The sequence below is a fragment of the Dipodomys ordii genome, unplaced genomic scaffold (assembly GCF_000151885.1).
Source record: "Dipodomys ordii isolate 6190 unplaced genomic scaffold, Dord_2.0 Scaffold124, whole genome shotgun sequence".
Taxonomy (NCBI): domain Eukaryota; kingdom Metazoa; phylum Chordata; class Mammalia; order Rodentia; family Heteromyidae; genus Dipodomys; species Dipodomys ordii.
In genome coordinates, this window is record NW_012267340.1 from 2,352,136 (window position 1) to 2,373,385 (window position 21,250).

General features: G+C 45.0%; 1 protein-coding gene across 1 annotated transcript in view; it reads right to left on the reverse strand.

Annotated features, from left to right (window-relative positions):
* Positions 1–50: 50 nt before the first annotated feature.
* LOC105995961 (chromosome unknown open reading frame, human C3orf58) overlaps positions 51–21,250 on the reverse strand; it is a 23,356-nt gene continuing 2,156 nt past the window's right edge. The window contains exons 2-4 of the mRNA XM_013029879.1: positions 21,006–21,245; positions 6,394–6,697; positions 51–2,936 (exon numbers count right to left, since the gene is read on the reverse strand). Coding sequence (XP_012885333.1) covers positions 2,605–2,936; positions 6,394–6,697; positions 21,006–21,245 — 876 coding nt within the window. The 3' untranslated portion in view covers positions 51–2,604. The remainder of the gene's footprint in view (positions 2,937–6,393; positions 6,698–21,005; positions 21,246–21,250) is intronic.

Here is a 21,250-nt window from a genome sequence, read left to right on the forward strand (position 1 = left end):
GAAAAAAAAATTAAATATTTGAAATGAAGAGAAGTCTGAAAAATATGGTTCTTAAAGTATTCTTTATTAAGATCATTAAAAGTTGTAGAAACAACTTTATATTATAAAGGCACAGGAGACAGTTCTGATAAAATATTCAAATTAAACAGTAACTTACAGTACAAAAGACAACTTTAATGCACATACAAACCCCAAATGTCTGATTCAAAAATATTTTACTGCGTCTATTAATGGGCAATGATTAAAAATATAAATTGCTGCTGTATAATAAATATCTGATAGTGAACATCTTGATAGCAAAGTGAACAAAATATTTATTGCTTTTCACATACATATTTTTCCCTGTAATTTTATATTCCTAATTCTTTTACTTTCTTTTCCTCAATCTCATTCCAAAGATAAAAGAAACTCCACATAATCTCATGGGGAAAATGGTAGGTATAAAAATTACCTCAAGTAGTAATCACTGCTGACAGTGTCTCCTCGCTTTCTATACTTCAGTCACAACCACTCTCCTAAAAAGATAAAGGTTTGCTAAGCCACAGGCAACTCTATGGCTGGCATTGTAAGGTTAACTATGAACACTTGTCAAATATAAAAGATGCTCCCGTTTGAAATGGTGTATCACTTAGCGCTTTGAGGAAGAAAGAGGTGCATGTTGGACAAATGATTTAGCCTCTTCCCCTCAGAAACCTTCCAACGTTGTAAAAAGTTAGGCTTAACAAAAATCTTCCACGTGTACATGTTCCATTGAGAGCTATGCAATCAATTTACAGAGACATAAAATTAACAAAATGCAATCTATTTGAAAATGGAGATTTCTTAACCTTTGCCTTACAGTGTTTAGAAAGATTAACCTGATTGATTTCACTCACCTCTTTTTGTAGTGAACTCATTTTTGATGGGGCAGGTAAAAATTTCCATCTCAACAGTCGAACAGCATGAAAGCATCACTCTAATAATGCTACTGCAACTTAAGAAATACTTGCATTCAAGTACCTGACACAGTTACTTTACATATGCCATGTTCAGATGATGTAGAGCAGCTACTACACGCCTGGTACAGAGCAGAGGCTCAATAAATAGTATCTGAATGAGTGAAGAAGAACAACTTAGCTTTGGTTGTGCGCATTTTAATCACTTCTGATTTAGGTTCTGTTAGTCTAGAACTAACTACCCCAAACATGGTTGTAAACAAAAGTAGTAATTTCCATTAGAAAAATATCACCTAGATTAGCAACAATCCACTTAAATACTATAGCGTTTTCAGATAGCCTGCAAGTTTTACACATGTGTTGATTTCTATCCACATATTTAAATTGGATGTTCTGATGTCTGGCAAATGAATTTTTAAAAAGCCTGGTTTTCTTTAATTTCTTTAAAATAACTGTCAGATTGGCTAATTTTCAGCTTAATAGGAAAAGATTCTATCAGTAAGTAAAAGGCTTGATGCCCGATTATAAACTCCAATGACTACCATGTTAACTTTTCCAAACTACCAATGAACAAAAGGGGAAAAGATCTTTTAAGTTACATATTTTCAAGTAACAGTAGCTTAATAGTTAACGTTAAAGAACAACCAGGGTAACTTCCATTTGATCATTACAAAGCTACAATATTTCAAGCAGGGTAAGAAGAAGGTGATCAATTCTATTTTAAGTTCTAAAACAGAATTAATAAAATTGCTAGATCTAAAATAGAATGACTAGATCTAATATTTCTTTGGCATATGCATTACTATCTTCAACTAGTTAGCATTTTTAAAATACTGGATTATATTTTTTCTCAACCAAAATTACCATTAAGGTGTAGATTGCTAATGTTCTCTTCTTAAAGCCTTTTTAGTAAGGAACAAAATGACCTTTTGTAACATGCTGAACTTGATGTTCAGTGTACACTGGGTTAGTGGCATGGAGGAACATACCTCTCAAATAACCTCAAATGGTATCATGCAGCGGTGAAACCAAAGACTGGAAGAAATTATTTACACAACATATTCAGCTTTCTGAAAAAAAAAAACAAAAATAAAACAACAGTAAACCTGGGAATCCTGCCCTAATGGTGAATATGTACCGCATAGCACTGAATGAAAACTAGTTTATTCAAACAAACACCTCTAGTAACCTGAATGTGTAAAGTTTAATAATAATAAAAAAAATCCCCTATACATCAGAAGGAAAACTTGGCCTATAAAACAGGCCAATCTAACATGACATTCAAAGTAAATACAAGAGATTCACAAAATCATGATAGCAATGCAAACTAAGTACCAAGTACCCTTTGATACACAAGCCAGTAGAACTATCAGACTTCTTTCCAATAGCGTCACGGTACCCATCCACAAACTGGGGCCGGGGCAGGGGGAGCGAGGGCAGTCAGCCACGGCTCCCATCTCCAGAGTGTGTGCGGAAGCACTGTGGGGGTGGTTCTGAAGCGCAGTGATGTCTTATTTTGATGGATGTCCACCTAAGAGCCATCGGTGCAAGTTCACCGTCTCCTCCGAGTGTAAGTACCTCCCGATGCCGCTGTTCTGGTTTGGGTGGGTTCGCTCTGCCAGGGCTAGGTAAGTGGAGGAAAGAGATCACGGAGCTGGTCCAGCTCAGACTACCTCACGTTGTTACTCAACTGCGCCAGGTACTCGCGCAGCTCCTTGGCGGCCTGGAACCGGCCGTAGCGCTTCTTTGGGTTGGCACATTCGTCCAGCAGGGCCTCCAGGCGGCCATCTTTGGCAATCTCACTGGGCGGATCATGGAGGAGCCCTCCAGACGTGCCACGCCAGGTGGCGTGTCTGGATAAGAGATTCTGACAGACAGCATAGTAATTGTGGTCCACGGTGACACGGGCACAGAGAATTTCCTTTGAGAATGACAAGCAAGCCTCCTTATCACACTCATCAAATTTGCTTTCATACCACACATCCCAATTTTCAGGTTTATCTGTGGAAGGGGGGGAAATGGAAGGAGAAAACAGTGCAGTTTTAAGTCCTTATTGCTCCAAAGACAGGACATGTCTCAAACACATAGTATCTGTTCTAGACTCCGTACATAAAAGTGTATGACAAATGTCAACGTCAGAATACACTAACTCTCATGATTTACTGAGGGCCCACCGACGTCAAAGCACAAAGGTTCAGCCCTCAAAGCCCAGTGTGATGATTTTCTATCATCACAGACTGAGGGATGCTACAGGACTAGGGAAGATAAAGCTCTTCTGCTGGTAGTGTACAAGCCTACAGAGAGAACATTTGGTTTTATGTCGGAAAAGACAGGGTAGAAAAGTGCATTCTAGCCAGGGGTACAGTCTATGCAAAGGCGTACACCTATGAGATTAGTCCAGTGGACAGAGGAAACAATGACAAAGTAACTGTGGCTGCTGGAGACACAGGTACCTAGATAGGATGCGCAGGCTGGGTGGAGGAAATGCTGCAGCGTCTGTGATCACAGAACTAACATAATGAGAGCAACAAGGGGGGGGGAGGGACAGACTGCATCTCAGACAACAGTGAACGGAAAAGCGAACCAGCAAGCTTTAGGATTCTAACTGGATGACTAGGTAGGTGCGAGTGACATAATGGGGCCAAAATTTTATCATATAAAGTAGCTCTGTGGTATCTGGGTGGGCCTGACACAGAACTAGAACCAGACTTGAAACCATCAGCCAAGGCTGGAAGTATAGATAGAGGTACCCACGTTTAAAACGCTTCAACTCGCGGCTGTGTACGATGGAGCCAAAGCCTGAAGAACAAGACGTCCCTGCACACGGAGGAGGTGGCACCTGATAAGCAAAGCAGCTGGCTGCAACAGGAGCAGGCAGGGGGCGTGCCGTGGGAAGGCCCGGACACAGACAGGCTCGTTGAAAAACAAAAGGCCGCCACCCTCCAGTACCCAGGGTAACGGACAGAGCAGATACGACAAATGAAGCAGAATAGGCCGAGTCTTGCAGACTATGTCCTGTGGAGGAATGTGGATTTTATCTGAAGAATGGGCCGCTGTGATAAGCCACGTAAGCAAGGAGATTAAATGTAGGTACTGGGCAGAAGGAAGGCCAGCGGGGAGGTTTTACTAATCAGAGTTTGCTTTCCTTGCTTGCCACGGCCTGCGAACAGCAAAGCAGCCATCTGAGTCCTAAAGAACTACGGAACGAGGGGAACCCACGTGACTCACGCAAGGGTGGATCAGGAGCCATTTTTTTTTCAAGAGAAGGTACTCCAGAAGGAATGTACGTGACGGATGTGCTTTCCGAGATGTGAGCGGAACTGCCCACTCCACTGGCGCACCTCCTGTTCACGGTGAGCACGCTCTAACCTTGACGCTGCTTCCATTACAATGCCGGCAGACCAGGCACGCCTCACAACTGTGGCTGGGAGTTCCACTGCTTGATCTCCCGTGGGTGCACACAAAAGCTCGGGTCATGTGCACGCCCCTCACCCTCCTACCAACAGCCCCCCTCTGACATTTGTGCCTCTTTCTTTAAGGTCTAGAAGCTGGATGCGAGAGAATACGTGTGGCCTTTATCTTTCTGAATCAGCAATACTGTTAGTCCCAGTTGAAGAGCCAGGCAAGGCAGAACGGACTGTTCAGGCCTGCGTGTCTGTGAGTGGGGAGTTAAAGATGAATGGTAGAGCAAATGCTCAAGGAAGGGCCTGCTGCCCGAGAGGAGGGGCCGGCCACACGCGTGCTGGTGTACGTGTGTGTTAGGATGAAAGGAGAAGAGCCGGACGGAGGGGCCACGGCAAAACCTTCATCCCCTCCGAGGACAAGACGCCGTGAGTTACAGTGTGAGGAAAAGGAGGCGAGTGAAAGCTCAGAGCCTTTTCCCGGTGGCTGGGTAGCAAACCCTACCGTGAGACGTGAGTGGGGCCGGCCAGGAGGCATGTGGCCCCGGGGCACGCTCACTGGATAAAATGCAAGACTAGCTGTAGAAGCGACATACGTGGACCACTCCCAAGCCAGGAACTAGTTGGCATAAAACAATCAGCCCTGGTCTGTCTGCACGAAATGAAATCAGATCCAGTGTTTAGAAACACTGGAACACCTGCACTGCTCAGTGCCTACAGGAAAACCCCAACTTGTACCATTTTATAAAAAAAGATGAGGTCCTGGTGTCTGCTGCTACACCATTCACCACACAGCAAGAGGCGAGGAGGAGTAGGAACCCTCAGCAGAGCATTCACTCGCTGTGGGAAGATCTCCACAGCCAAGTCAAGAAACAATCCAAAAGTAGCATGCTGAGAACAGAATCAGACCAAGCAGTGGGAGGAAGAAGCTCCTAACAGACCCATGCTAGGAACATGCACAAAAGCGAGTGTCAACCCAATACACGCTGCCAATTCCCTGCCCCCACCCCCACCCCAAAGTGCCTGGTGCTCCTTAGGCCAAGGGAAGAGATAGGATTAAAACGTAAGGCTCCAACGAGGCCCAACAACCCTTCCAGAACTCTACACAGTCCGGGCAGCCTAAAATCTGACAGACCCAGCCTCGGGGGAACTGTAAGCATGCATCACAACAATGGGTCTTTCCCAAACTGAACTGGTTCTGGAACACAGGCTTTATCCTTGACATTTTTAAATTCTGGGGACATGGGCTGTAGGCATGGCTCAGGCAGTAAAGCACCAGCCTTTGCATCAGGCCCTGAGCTCAAGTCCTCATCCCCAAAGAAAAAATTCCTGTGATGTCTACTTTTCAATACCCTTCCGATATTCTTCCCGGGGAAGAGCGCACAAATAAATGAAGAGTAAAACTGTGGGGTGAATTGTGGCAATCCAAATGAAGTGTTAGTTAGGAATTATGCAAGTGATTAAACAAAAACGTAGGGACCTCGGGAAACAACAGACGCAGAACATAATTTAAGGGATCCTACAGGAAAACAAGGCCTTGATGTAAGTAGTAGAGGTTCTCTACTGCCTATCCCAAGGTGAACTCACTCCTGCAGCAGACAGAACACGGCACACTGTTAGAAGAGGGGTACACACAGAGACACCTCAAAAGGTATTTACTAGGGCTGGGAATGTAGCTTGGTGGTAGAGTGCTCACTTAGCATGCATGCACGAAGCCCTGGGATTCAATTCCTCAGTACCACATACACAGAAAAAGCCGCAAGTGGCACTGTGGCTCAAGGGGTGGAATGCTAGCCTAGAGCACAGAGAAGCCCAGGGACAGCGCCTAGGCCCTGAGTTCAAGTTCCAGGACTGGCAAAAGAAAAAAGAAAAAAAAAGGGGGGGAGTTGTTTACTGAACATGAAGAAACTATGACTAAGAATCCAAGTACAGCAAATTGGCGAGCTTATAAGAAACAAGGGAACATGCAAAATTACCATCTCTGGAAAAAACTTAAGCCAAGCATCGTTTTTGACATAAAGTACACAAGAAAACAAACCTAAGCGTTAGATACTTACTTTGTCTAATTAATCTTTTGTCAGCAACCAAAACGTTCTCAGCATCCACAATGATGACCCTCCCGTCCCGAGGACCGACTGCAAAATTGTCAAAGCTGACGTCCAGGAGGTACAGTGCGAACTCAAAGTCATTGTTCGTTAGCTGCTCGGCAATTTCCATCAACTGCCAGGCGAGGTCAACGCGCTTTTCCCAGGGTGCATGGAAGTAGCTCCACAGCTCTTCTCCCACGTAACTGACGGCCACCATTCTTCCACAAGCTCCCAGATACTTCGCAAATGGCCAGCCTTCATCAGATGGAAAACTCTAATTGAAAAAAAAATCACCTTATTAGAATAGATTCTGAGAATGGACTGTATCCTAGGTCAGACTCAAGACTTCTTTAATTTTTTTCCTGAGCTCAGAGGTAGCATACAAGGGTAACATGTAACATGCCCATCATTCTCTTCTAGATACTTGTAACAGAGACAGTTATTTGGCGTGAATTTGGATTTTCTTGTTATATCCAACAGTTCAGTAGAGATGGCCTATTTTTCCTAATTCAAACATGACTATGGACCTGAAAAGTGAAAGTAACTTTTGTGTTTTAAAGCCAAAAAAACAGACCAATCTTGCTTAAAACTCTCTGAGCCAAAATTACAAATAAAAAATAAGAGACACTGTCTTTATTACCAAATCTACAACATATTTACATTTTCCAGTATCTCCTTTGTATAAAAGTGCAGGCAACCAATTCTTTCTTTATGATAAACACTACTGTACCATGCTGGAAATACATGTAAACAAATAATCTGCTAGCCATAGGCTTTTTTTTTTCTTTCAGTTCCAGTCCCAGATCTTGTTCAGGGCCTGGGCACTATCCCAAAGCTTTTTTGCTCAAGGCTAGCACTCTACCACTTGAGCAAAACCTCCACTTACGGCTTTTTTTTTTTTTTGGTGGTTTATTGGAGATAAGAGTCTATGGACTTTCCTGCCCAGGTTGGCTTCAAACTGTGATCCACAGATTACAACCTCCTGAGTAACTAGGATGACAGGCTTAACCCACTGGCGCTTTCTTTTCTTTTCTTCTTTTTTTTTTTTTTTTGGTCGGTCGTGGGGCTTGAATGCTGGTCTGGGCACTGTCCCTGAGCTCTTCAGCTCAAGGCGAGCGCTCTACCACTTGAGCCACAGCGCCGCTTCCGGTTTTCTAGTGGTTTATTGGAGATCAGATTCTCACGGACTTTCCTGCCTGGGCTGGCTTTGAACCGCGATCCTCAGATCTCAGGCTCCTGAGTAGCTAGGATGACAGGCGTGAGCCACTGGTGCCCGGCAAAAGAGGACTTTTCTAATGGGCTTTATAGCCACCTCAAATCAAAACGTAAGTCTTCCACAACCATAAATAGTTGTTTTCATCTAAAATGATATGTTTTTATCTAAGATCCTTTCTCCTCCTAAAAATCTATAACTACAAAATAAGTGTTGGAGAAAAAAGGAAGGTAAGTGATATTTTAAACAACTTCATACAGAAGAGCACAGGCCACAGGTGTTTTAAGTGCCATTCCTCACCACCTGGTACTTTTAAGTTAGGAGGGAAAAAAATTTTTTTGAGAGGATAATGTTTATACTAAGAGGGAGTGAAGGGGAAACTCAGAAGGATAAACTTGTAACAAATCACTGCAGAATATCAAGACAGTTTTTTCATTCCTAAACACTGAATGATGTATTTAACAGCCAGAGAGGAGGAGCTGCTTGTATCACGTAAAAAAACAGGGAATGGCAATTTTAGCCTGTGCTCTGACAGAGTACAATATCTGTAGAATAAAACTGTTGTCCACCACAAAACAAAAAATACCCGGAGAGCTGAACTGCATCTGTATTTCCCAGGTGTCCATTTGTGCTTCCTGTTAAGCACAACAATCACACTTTGTGTGTGTGTGTGCATGTATTTTTTTTCTTTTCAATTTCAGTATCTGTGTTTGGTGAAGCATTTATTTTTAATCTTGTGACTGAGAAATTATTTCCTTTGGGGAACTAAAAAATGACAGCTGGTTCATGTCCAGCGTGCAGCCAAGAACTCTTCACTAACCTCACATTTTTAACATTTCCCCTCATTTACCGACACCTCCTGACCTTGACATTTTAGTTAGGCTAACCATTACAAAGCACTTAACTATTTCCTCACGATAAGCAAACATGAAGGTAGGTAATTCTGTCAGTCAGGAACAAAACAAGGAGCTCCACACACCACCACCGCCATGTGATTCGCAGAGACACAGGCACATCTTTGTGAACATGAAATGGTCTCTGACAACAGGAGAAAAGGAACGCTGCCAGCAGCTGCCCATGTACGTCTGCACTATGTACAAACACGTGGACAAGCTGCCTTGCTTCTGGGGCCTTCCCAACTGGCCAGCAACCAACAGACAGACAGACAAACAGACAGACCCAACTTCATTTTCCCAGCCCCTCACCAAGCCCCGGGAGCAACTTAACATTCACATAGTGACACTGGGCGACTTGGGCTGCAATCTCAGCATGCCTCATTTAAAAACAGCACTACACTTCTCTCCTGTATCTTTTGGAAGAATTTTAATAAACTAATTCACAGCTTTGCTCCTATAACAAGAACTCTTCATGGTATAATCAAAACAGTCAGATATCATTAATGAGAATAATATGCTATTGAGCACAGGGCGTATAAAAAATGCTCACGAGGGGCTGGAATAGTTATGGTTTGCATTTAAAGCGATTCTGGCTTAGAATGGAAATGCCACGTGCAGAACCTGAAAGAGAAAAATTTTGAGACCTTCGAGGTTATTCCTTCAATAGATCAAGCAATATAAGAATATAAGTTCTTCCCGGTCATCAAACTCCTACAGGACAGACAGAAAGCACAGTAATCTAGTGCAACAGGTTTACTGTGGTGCTCCACACTTTGATTTAAAATAAAAAATCTAAACAACAGATTTTCCAAATGGGGGGAAAGCGAAGGAAGGAATTGTACTCATTACCTGATTTGTGACATGGAAACACCTCTGTGTACAACACCTTAATAAAACAATAAAATTATATTTAAAATAATAAAATTAAACTTAAAAAGATTTTTCCAACTGCCTAGACCAAGCACAGAGCTTCATACAATCTAAAACAGGATTGTTTTTAATCAACTATTTAAAGCTGATAATATATATATATATATATACATATACATATATATATATATAAAATCTTTGCAGTTAAAGAAACTTTAAACTTCAAATAGTATCAACTAGTTACATGAGAGGTACAAAAACTTAATTTCCCAAGGTTTTAATCAACCCTGAATATGTCATAAAGTGTAATATGTATATTTTAAAAAACAAAATTGTACAAAGGCAGACACCAGTTACACAACCAAGTATTGGCTTGTCTATAGTGTATTTCAAAAAACACTGTAAAAACCCTGTATTACCTACAAAACAAAGACGACTAATCACGTATTACCACACAGGGGAGCTGGCACAGAGCTCAGTGACGCACTGTTTGCCTACAATGTACAGGGCTTTAGCTTCAATCCCTAGCACTAGAAAGATAGGAGAGAGAGGAGAGACACAAGAAGAAAAAAAGAAGAAAGCTGAAGAGTTAACACAAACATGGTTAACCTGCTAAGCTTTAAACCCATTCGATAACACCTTCGCTATTATTCTGGAAAGTACTTGGACATGAACCCTCACAGAAATGACAGTGCTTAGGTACTGGGGGCGGGGGTACAAAGCCACTGGCTACCTGCACATCCTAACACTCGGGCGCACGCCCCGCTAAACTATATCCACTGACCTCGTCTCAAGCCACACTTCCAGGAACCAGTAAACAGAACCACCAAGGTCATCATCCTTGTAAGAAAACACATCGTGGGAGGATGCCTACCAGCTCTGTATGGTCACTGCTATAGTGAAGATGTTACATTTTCACTATATACTTTTTACAGGACGCACCCAAGAAAGCGTCTGTATTTAAAGGACGAATACAAGTAGAGTAATGGACGCAAACGCACGAAGCTGAGTTTTCTACACTGGACCAGCTGACGCCATGGAAAATGGCAACTTCCCTGACAGCTTTGGTTTCTTCCTTTGAAAAAGGGAACTATTTGTGCCATGGTATTATCAGGCAATCCAAAGGGCCAAAGGAAAAAAACAAACAAACATGACATTGTACTTTGAAACCTGACAGCACTTTCTAAAGAACTGTTTACCCAAAATACAGTCATTTGTCGAGCTGTGCTTATTTTCCCAACATCTGCTAAATAGCATCTATGTAGAATACCTTACAAATATAACCAAGAGCCACAAAATTTAGAAACATCTTTGCTGCTGTGGAAGAGTAATTTGTAACAGAATATGTAAATTAGATACCAAACTTTCAAAAGATTTATAAGAACAGAATGGAAGATCAGTAAGCACAGCAAAAACCAGAAATTAAAAATGTGGTAACATGCATACATATAAACAATATGTCGACTTGCTTTTCACTTGCAAACAAACAGTAGAGACCACAAAGCAAATTCCAAATGCTGCAATAATCTATTACTCCCTAAATCAAGAGCAAATTTTGATGATCAGCAACAGAGGATGTAAACTCCAAGCAATGGGGGTGTGGGAGCACCTGACTGGCAAGCCTAGTTCAATCTTACCACACAGCGTTCATTTGCCTGTGTTCACACAGGCAATAAAAGACAAAGCCAGGCCAACAGTCATTCTTTCTGCAAGAGCACAACAGAGTCAAAGATAGACTTTCCAACTGAACTGCCTCCTGTTTGAGAATTTTTATATTATAGAAGGGGAAGAGTGCGCAGCTATCTAAATAGCAGCCCCTTTGCAGGAGTCGCGTGAGATCATTCACCCTAAGTGCTCTCTACTTAGAACGCCTAAGCCGTGAGTGGGTTAGAAAGACTGAGGACAGAGCAGAAAGAACATTCCAGACATTTGTTAGAGCCAGAGAGTCTCTCGCTTTTAACAAGGTAAGTATGGCTCCCCGGGCCTACAGGGAACTGGGTGGGTCGCTCCCCACCCGCGCAGAGCACAAGCTTCCCAACATCTTCGTGCTGTGAAAAAGCCATACGTGGCAAAACCTGAACATCAGAGTCCTGTGGTATGTGGCAGTATTCCAAAGCTAGACTTCTAACACACACACAATGTAACTTCTGATCAACAGCTATCATCTGTTAGGTAAATAAACTATCACTTTATTCTAACCTGCCATAACACAGTCATGCAAAGGGCAGACCAGGATGTATGAGTAAAAGCACAGAAAGAGTGTCTCTGTATCTGTTTGCTTTCAGAAGATGAATGCCATGAGATGAGCAGTTTAGAGAAAGGGTTTCAGAGTGCATGTGTTCCACTGCCTTTTTTTCTTCCTGAGTGACCAGAAGAGGTGTTCATGTGCTAAATTTAAAACACCGAAATTCCTTTCATATAAGAAATACACAACACCTTACAATCATTACCTCGCAACAGTCCACCGAAAGGAATTAAAGTTCACGTCTAAGACTTTGTAAGTTCATACAAAAGGGCAAGATGAATGAAAACAGAAGAGGATGTTACCACTAAGTACTGATTTTTTTTTAAAGGAAGGAAATACTAGTAGGAACAGACTTTGGAAGAAATCTATTATAATAACAGACGCAGACATTCTAAACTCTGGCTCTCGTATTTTCTACATAGCTAGCATTTCTCTATGAAACGACCCACAATTTAAGCTGGAGAACACTCTTACAAAGTAAATGCTATAAAACACATACAAACACGTTTCAAAGGTTCCATTTAAGTTCTGACATTATTTTTCAAGGCCCCGATCTGAATGAAATCCCACTGTGGTAATACATGTTGTAACAGCTGTTCATACAGATTAGTCAACTGTGCTGCGCTGGTGACAGACTAATGTGTTCACAGCTTCGTGAACTGTCTGGAGGGGAAAATGGTAAAATTACTGGGATGATTTAATGGTTACCTAATTTGTGCTAGAACTTCTCTAAGACCCTGGCTTCTTAATTACACCTGCCAAGTATGGCCACAATCCACTACAAACACTGCCAAAGCTTAACCAGCTCAGGATTTTTAAGGTCTAAGATCTACCCCAGTTATCGTGAAATATAATTTTCTGAATGCCATTTTCCACCCACCTCGAATGCCAACAGTATTAAGCAAGGCCTTAAGAATAGCCAGGCTGTGCTAGTCACTGAAAATTATGTCACACAGCTGTAGGTAAAGTTGGAAACCAATGTCTAAACACATTAGCAAAAAGAAGAAAAAAAAACAATACCCCAATTGAATAGAAATAAATAATCTTTGGGAATAAATAGTTCAAGAAATGCCTCCTCCCCCTCTCCCCCCCCCCACTTAGCTGCAAGCTCTAAACACACACACACACACACACACGCACCGCTCTCGGCTGGCTCTTTCTTGTACAGTCACAAGCGGCAACTGCTACCCATACTTCTAACTCGAGTTTGTCCAAACACATGCTCAACATTTGCTCCTACTAAGAACACAAATGTAAAGTAAACCTATGTTCCTCATAGACCCTGTAACCTAAGAATGCTGCTTCGCTTCCCTCAAAAAGGCTCTCGTTTCTACAGCCTGACAAGTAGAACACACTGTTCCAATGTGTCTTGTGCCTTTAAACACAGAGTGACTTAGCGGAGGACGCAGAAGCCCGGCAGGCAGGCAGTGTCTCCCGCCCTTACGTATTTGGAGCCCGGTGTGTGTAGATTAGTATTCCTGTTAACACAGACAAAACTGAGCTTCTCAAACTGTTTGTCCTCAGGGTCTTCCCACCGTAATAAACAACATCCACACAGTTTGTTTAGACAAGAAATCCTTTATTCTTCATGCTCCCTCATTGCCTTCACCCAAGAGGAGGAACTGCAAGTTATTTCTCTGAAATAAAAGTCTTTTCACCACCTCTACTTTCCACCATCTTTCCATGAACTAGGACACAAGCCCACGTCCCCAGCCTCTCTCCTCCTGGTAATGCATTCTCCACACAGGCCTGGCTAAGACCACTTCCATTACAGCGCTGCTGCTGTAAAACCCTAGCTCAGGAAGCATGGCTATGCAGGTTCTGCTAGCTCGGCTGCTGACCTACCTCCGCCTCCTGTTCCACCACACTCCAGCCGGGCCTGGGCGAGGCCAGGGCCTCTGGATTGGCGTGCCTCTGGTCCCCAACTCTTTAGCCCTTGGCACTTGGCAGCCCTGGCTTTTTATCCACCCACCTCTCACCTAAATGCCACCCAACCCAAAGTACTAGGTATTCCATCCCTGGTTCAATTCTTTTGTCTCCAGAAGTCTGCCTTTCTCTCTTCCTAAGTGTGCAAATCCTGAAGCTACCTTGCTCTTGCTCTGTGCAGATGTACTGCCCCACAAAGCAAAAGCTGTGCGAGCCAGGCCAGGGTGCTGTGTTCCCAGAGCACAGATCCGCAGCGAAAGTCACACGGTTCCGGTCCCCGCTCCTCAGGGCTGAGGCCCAGAAGGACACTGGAGAAAGAAAATGTAAAGAAGATTGGGAAGCCTCCCGTCTACGTCAGCTAATATTTTCTGCAGGTTCTGGGCCTAACACTGTCCAGAAACAACCTCCATCTTTCAGACACATCCTTCACCGCCATACTAAACACAATTTACAGAGAAAAATAAACTTTATGCTTTCTATTTCTGCATCATTCCCTCAACCTGCTCTCCTATGAAATTTACGCTATTTTACTTTTTATGGTACAAACCTCAAGCCCTCCCTTTGATTTACTATTCCCAACAACACATAATCTAAAGTAATAGCTAAGAATCTACGCATGGTGTCTACATAAGAGAGGTGACATTTGAGCCTCAGCCATGCTAGTCAATTTTTATTATATCCCTCACACAGAAGTCAAAAAGCAAATGTGCTGAAGAACTTTTCAGCTACTACTGCTGTTTAAAAATTGATCAGCTAACTTGCAAAGGACTTACTGTAAAAAGCTTTATGACATTTTACATACATTGTTTGAATAATGCTATCTCCCTTCATGTTTAAAACAATCCTGTTAGGTAAGTATTAACATCCCTCACCTTGCAGATAAAAAATCTCAGGCTGTGGAATGGAAAGTGATTTGCTCAATGTCATTCAATAGCTTTGTGGTAACGCAGACCAGGACTAGATGCTATTTTAGTACTGTCCCCAGCCACGGCTCACACCCTTCTACCATTTGTCCTGCAGAGCTCAGTGCCCCTGACTTCGAATGGCCTCTCCTCCTACTGAGACACACCCAGACGCCCTTGCTAAACATCTGACAGGAGGCACATACTTGTATTTTAAGACTCGTGTGTGTGTGTGCGCATGCATGTGTGTGGTGTGCGTGTGTGCGTGCACGTGTGTGCACATGTGTATGCATGTGTGCATGCTTTCTGCATGTGTGTGTGTCCTACACATTACTGCCAGGATAGTATTTCCATCCTTTCAGTCCAGGTGCCTGGTCACAATGCTACCAGACAGTTGACAAACAACACTCCACTGGAGTGGCTCCACACCCATCCAGTGAGCCCCCGGCATGGCCCCCTCCCCCGACATCTTTCAGTCTGTAAGTGGAAGGTTCCAAAAGACAACTTAAAGCTGGGATGAATAACTGTCCTCATCTCACACTTGTCATGTTTCGTCTCAGGACAATCTTACACGGTTTACTAAGTCTCACTGTGCACAAGACAAACTCAGGCTTTCCATCCCCGGGCCATCGCTGGTCGCAAGCATGTAAGAATCCGAATTCTGTGAAGGGTTGGCGCTGACAGCAACTCTGGAAGCAGGCCCGAACCAAAGCCAGAAAAACAGAGTTAGAAACCAGTCTGACCATCTCTTGGGCAGCGGGCCACCTGTGTCCGGAGAGTAGGAAACGGAAGAGCAAGGTTCCTGCCGCCGGGATTGGCGCGAGCAAAATGTGCTAGCTCACACCTCAGAGATGTCACGTGCAGCGCCGAGCTGCCCTCAGAGCGCAGGACGAAACTAACTAAGGTCAAAAGGTGGATGACCCAGGAATGGACCAGGGGGCCCAATGGCTGCCCCACTGACCCTTGCCTGACACTGTTTCAAGGGATAAACGTCTCTCTAATTTGGGGGGCCTGAAGTACAATTATTTTAATATTCAAATGTCAAAAGTGTCCATGAAACCTTAAATAAAAACACAGGAAACGCTCAAAAGGCTTATACACTTACTAGGTTTAAAAAGTGTTCTCATACCTGTTATCCTAACTACTCGGGAGGCTGAGACTTGAGGACTGCCCTTAGAAGTCTTGTGCGACTGTCATCCCCAATAAACTACAAAAAAAAAAAAAAAAAAGCCAGAAATGGAGCTGTGGCTCAGTGAGAGAACACCAGCCTTGAGCAAAATCAGCTTAGGGACAAACAGCTGGGCCCTGAGTTCAAGCTCCGGGACGCACACACCTACATCCCGAGAACTCAGGACGCTGAGACAGTAGGTCTCTCAAAATTGAGATCACATCCAAAAAGGGTAACTTAACTGACTCCCTAAACTGTTGTTTGAAAAACACCTGAGACAAAGGTTAACAACATCTCCACTATCTCCCTAAAGAATGCGGTATCTGGCTTTTGCTTGGTTTTAATCTGATTTTACATGTGTGAATCTCGGGGGCAGAAGAAAGGCTTGCAAGGATGATATTTGTCCTGGTCTCCAAGTCACACCCCAGAAGAAGCCTTATACTCAAATCTCAGTTATTGGGTCTAAGACAGGTCCTGACCCGACAGTCCTAATTCGTGAGGAGGAAAGGGAGTAAGATAAAAAAAACAAAAGTTTACCAATAAGAAGACAAGGGAAAAGTGGCATTGGCCAAAAAGAAATATATGTTACCTAAACTTACATAACTGTCACCCCTCCGTACGTCATCTTAATAATGACAAGAAAACCTGGTAAGTTTACCAACTCGTCCAAAGTAACATAATTAGCTATGTAGCCATAATCTTTTTTGCCTACTTCCAAAACTATGTTTCAGTAGTGCACTTCCAATGTATTCTTCTCCGTATAACTTATGATTGACACAAAACCACCATTCACTCCAAGTCCTCCATGAAGTTCCCCTCCCCCACCCATAGGAATGGAAGAAACCGCTAGACCTAAGACACGCTTTATATTCTGAATCACCTTCGTTTTTAAGACAGAATACTCCAGAGTGGCAAAAGAGTCAGCCGCACACACTGATGATTAAAGTTACTATTTTTACCAAACTCACCCCCATTTATTCCGTTTACTATGCACCCGGCCCTATTCTATTCATGCTGTGCATCTATTTCGCCACTTACAAGGAACTGAAACCCTGAACGCCTCACTTTAAGACGATAAAAATCAAGTCTTCTTAGTTAAAGCCATGACTCAGAAAACGTTAAGGCAAATAAAAGTCCTACAAATATAATGGTTAAAAAAAAACCTTAATTCTTCCCTCTTAAGCAACCAAAAGAATCCCCCCCACCCCCGCCACCCACTTTCTGGTTCACCACGTAGAACTCCTAACTTGTTGTGCAGCTGGGACTGTCCACAAACTGGCGGCCCTCCTAGCTTTCCCTGCCCCCGGGCGGGCCTGCGCCATCACCACGCTACTTGTACCTTTCTTCATATTCTACAACCAAGACCATCACAGCAAAGTCAGAGACAGGAAATGCAGAGCCAAACCCCACCTCTGCAGATCGAGGACGGGTGTGCACACGGATGGGAAGTGCAAATACTAAGCGCAGACTGGGCAGCTCAGGCACCGGCCAGCTTCCCGAGCACCACGATTCTGAGGCTGTGGTCATCACACAAGAGAAGACATAAACATAAAAATCAACAAAGCTCTTCTCTTCCCTGTTTGTGTTCCCGTGGCACCATAACGTTCTTGGCATTTAATGAAATGAGGAGGAGAACAGATAAAGATCCTACTCTAATTAGCTGTTGCTTAATGTGTGGGTTTTTTTTTTTCCAGAAGATAATTCTATGGCAGAACAACTTTCCTAAAAGCCAGAAATGCTGCTATAAACTGGAAAAGCTACACGTTTGTGCAGCTTCTGGCTGAGATGTTTATATTACGAATCGATGTAGCCTTACAGAGGGGAGGCGTGTGTGTGTGTCCCACAGGTCCCTGTCATGTCTCATTTCAAAGCATAACAGAAACAAGCTTTTTTACTGTCTCTTAAAATCAAAAGAGGCCAATGGAGCATATTCATATATATATATATATATATATATATGTGTATTATATATATATATATATATGAAGTAGCTTAGGATTCTACCAGAAGGGATTTTTAAATGCGCATCTTCGATGCATGTTTACGAAATGGAATTTTTGTTATGATAATTTGACAAAGTTCACAAGACTCCCCTCCCCCACCCACCCTCATTTTTCAACAAGAGGTAAGAAAAATCTAGATTGTCTTCCACCATCTAAAAATTCAATAAGTAGCTCCCTCTCCTGGAAAAAAAAAAAAAAAAAAGTTGAGTTCCTCTTTAAGCTACAAAACACACAGTACTCTTAAGACAATTTTTTAAATGACATGAAACAAAAATATATGTACCCATATAGAGCCAAAAAAAGTTTTTTGTCTGTATCAGTATCGTAAGACAACAGATACAGTTTCACAGAAAGCTGTACTTACCAAAATGAAGTCTGCCTGGTTCACAAAAAAGTAGTGAATGTCATGATTTTACTTAAAATCCTGTGGGGCTGAGCACAAAATGAGATTCTTTTCTTTCTAGTGGTCTTGTACCATCATCAACCCTCAATTGTGTTGCTCTTGCTTCTACCTTTGAGCTCACTTTTACCCAAAATTGAGTGGTTCTATAAGGTTCTATAAGCAGCTCCATGAAGACATAAAGTAACATATGCCATTATGACTGACTGGCAGAAAAATACCCCAAATTTATGTTTCACAGTGTCTAGTTGTCACAGCATGAACTATTTCTGGGAACTGGGATGTCTAATAAGAAATGCAATTTATATAAAGGTTAATCAAGAGGCAGATTGCTGTTTTTCTCATGTGTTAAAAACAAACTCTTCTCCCACACTCCATTCATCCATCTGCCCACAGCAATTATGTCATAAGCTTAAAATGAAGTCACTGCCATTTTTTTTAAAATGTTATCGCTGAAGATGAGAGAAATGCAGCCTGAGTGTGAAGGGAGAGTTAGTCAGAAGAGAAGCCACAAAAGCACACTGTCTCAAACTATCGGGCTCCCGGGGATGCCAGGAGAACTTCAAAGCCTGGATGCTTCCCAGAAAGCAGGTTTGCCTGGGTGTGAGTCACACAGCACACCTGCGGCCCTCAGCCTCAGATGCCATGACTACGGCTATTAAAGAAACACAAACTACACATGTGCTATTTAAAAAATCTGTATTAGTCCTAGCAATTGTTTTTTCAATGTATCAGTACTCAGAAGTGCCTGGGGAAAAAATATGTCAGCATGTTAACTGCAGGAAGTAAGTATTACGGAGCTTTCTGGGAAAATGTTGGGTTCCAGAGAGCCTGCCTACTTCCCCAGACCACAAGACAGTAACCTCCAGCAAGCACAGCATGACACACACGCTGAGGCTTCTGCTTCTCCCCTGAAAAGACAGTTGAGGGAAAACTGTTCCCCTTCGAGCGTGTGCCTGTGTGGTCCCATGGACTCCACAGTGTGTGTCTGTCTGTCATCCCATGGACTTCATGGTGCATGTCTGTCTGTCCTCCACACTGTGTGCACTTGTCATCCCGTGGACCCCAGTGTGTCTGTCTATCCTCCTGTGGACTCCACAGTGTGTGTCTATTTGTCATCCCAAGGACTCCAGTGTGTCTGTCTGTCCTCCCGTGGACTCCACAGTGTGTCATCTGTTGTCCCGTGGACCCCAATGAGTGCTGTCTGTCCTGTGGATTCCACAGTGTGCATGTGTCTGTCTGTCATTCTGTGAACTCCAGTGTGTGCGTGTCTGTCTAACCTCTTGTGGACTACACCTGCCTGCCTGTCTGTGTCATCCCTGTGGACTCCACAGTATCTCCGTGTCCGTCTGTCATCCTGTGGCCTGCACTGATGTGAACTCCTGCACTAGTTCTGGGCATTCCTGGCTGCGTGGTGATGGCCGCAGGGTCCGCAGGGGACACGGACTGGACGGCCAGGCAGTGGCCCCCTGTGGGCGTGGCATGGCCTGCCCAGGCCGGCACCTGGGCCCGGGCTGCTGCTGGCCTCCTGTGGCCCAGCACTGGGCCGGGCTGGATGAAGCTGCACAAAGCCAGGCTGGAGGAGTTCCTCAGGGGAGAGACACACCCTGCCCTGGCCCCCCCCCCATGCTTGGAGGAGGAGGGAGAGGAGGAAGAGGAGGAGGAAGGTGAGGGGGAGGAGGAGGGAGAGGGAGAGGGAAGAAGAGGGGGAGGAGGGGAAGGGGATGGGGAAGGAGGAGGAGGAGGAAGGAAGAGAAGAAGAGGAAGAGGAGAGAGAGGGGGAGGAGGGAGGAGAAGGAGGGAGAAGGGGAGGGGGAGAAGGGGGAAGAAAGAGGTGGAGGGAAGAGGAGGAAGAGGAGGAATTGAGAGGAGGGGAAGAGGGAAAGAAGAAGGGAAAGGGAAAGGAGGAAGAGGGGGAGGAGGGGAAGGAGGAGGAAGGGAAGGAAGAGAAGGAGGAAGATGGAGGAGGAGGAAGAAGAGGGGGAGGAGGGAAGAGGAAGAAGAAGAGGAGGAAGGGAAGGAAGAAGAGGAGGAAGGAGGAGGATGGTGGAGGAGGAAGAAGAGGGGGAGGAGGGAAGAGGAAGAAGAGGAGGAGGAAGGGAAGGAAGAAGAGGAGGAAGGAGGAGGAGAAGGAGGAAGTGGAGGGGGAAGTGGAGGGAGAGGAGGAGGGAAAGGAGGAGGGAGGAGGAGGGAGGAGGAGGAGGAAGAGGGGGAGAAGGGGAAGGAAGAGAAGGAGGAGGGGAAGGAGGAAGGAGGAGGAGAGTGGAGAAAGGAGAAGGGAGGAGGTGGAAGAAGAGGAGGGGGAAGAAGGGGGGAGGAGGAAGGAGGGGGAGGAAGAAAGGAAGGAGGAAGGAGGTGAAGGAGAAGGAGGGTGGGGGAGAGGAGGGAGGAGGGGAAGGAAGAAGGAGGATGGATAGGGGGAGGAGGAAGGAGAGGAAGGAGGAGGAGGTGAAGGAGGAGGAGGAGGGGAAGGAAGAGGAGGAGGAAGGGAGGGAAGAGGAGGAAGGGGAAAGAGGAGGATGGAGGAGGAGGAAGAAGAGGGGGAGGAGGGAAGAGGAGGAAGAAGAGGAGGAGGAAGGGAAGGAAGAGGAGGAGGAGAGGGAGGAGGAAGGAGGAGGAGGAGGAAGTGGAGGGAGAGGAGGAGGGGAAGGAGAAGGGGAAGGAGAAGGAGGAGGAGGAGGAGGAAGGAGGAGGAGGAGAGTGGAGAAAGGAGGAGGGAGGAGGGGGAAGAAGAGGAAGAGGAGGAAGGAGGGGGGGAGGAAGAGAGGAAGAGAGGAAGGAGGTGAAGGAGAAGGAGGGTGGGGGAGGAGGAGGAGGGGAAGGACGAGGGGGGAGGAGGAGGAAGAAGAGGGGGAGGAAGGAGGGGGGAGGAGCAGGGCGGCCCTGGCGCGGGGTGGGGGTGGGATGTGGGGGGGCGTCGTGCGTCCTCCCCCCCGGCCCGGCGCGCGCGCGCACCCACCTGTAGCACCAGCGGCTCGGGGTTGAAGGCCAGCGTGAGCAGCAGCTGCATGCGCTCGGCGTCCTTGAGGTTGCGCAGCAGGAAGCTGCCCGAGTCGCGCGTCTCGGCGTAGCGGCGCACCAGGCGGTCGAGCAGGCGCTGCGAGGGGCAGTGCACCAGGTCGGACCAGCCCTCCACGGCGGCGGGCGTCAGCAGGCGCACGGCGCCGTTGAGGCGCGCGAACTCGGTGCGCGGCAGGGCCTGCG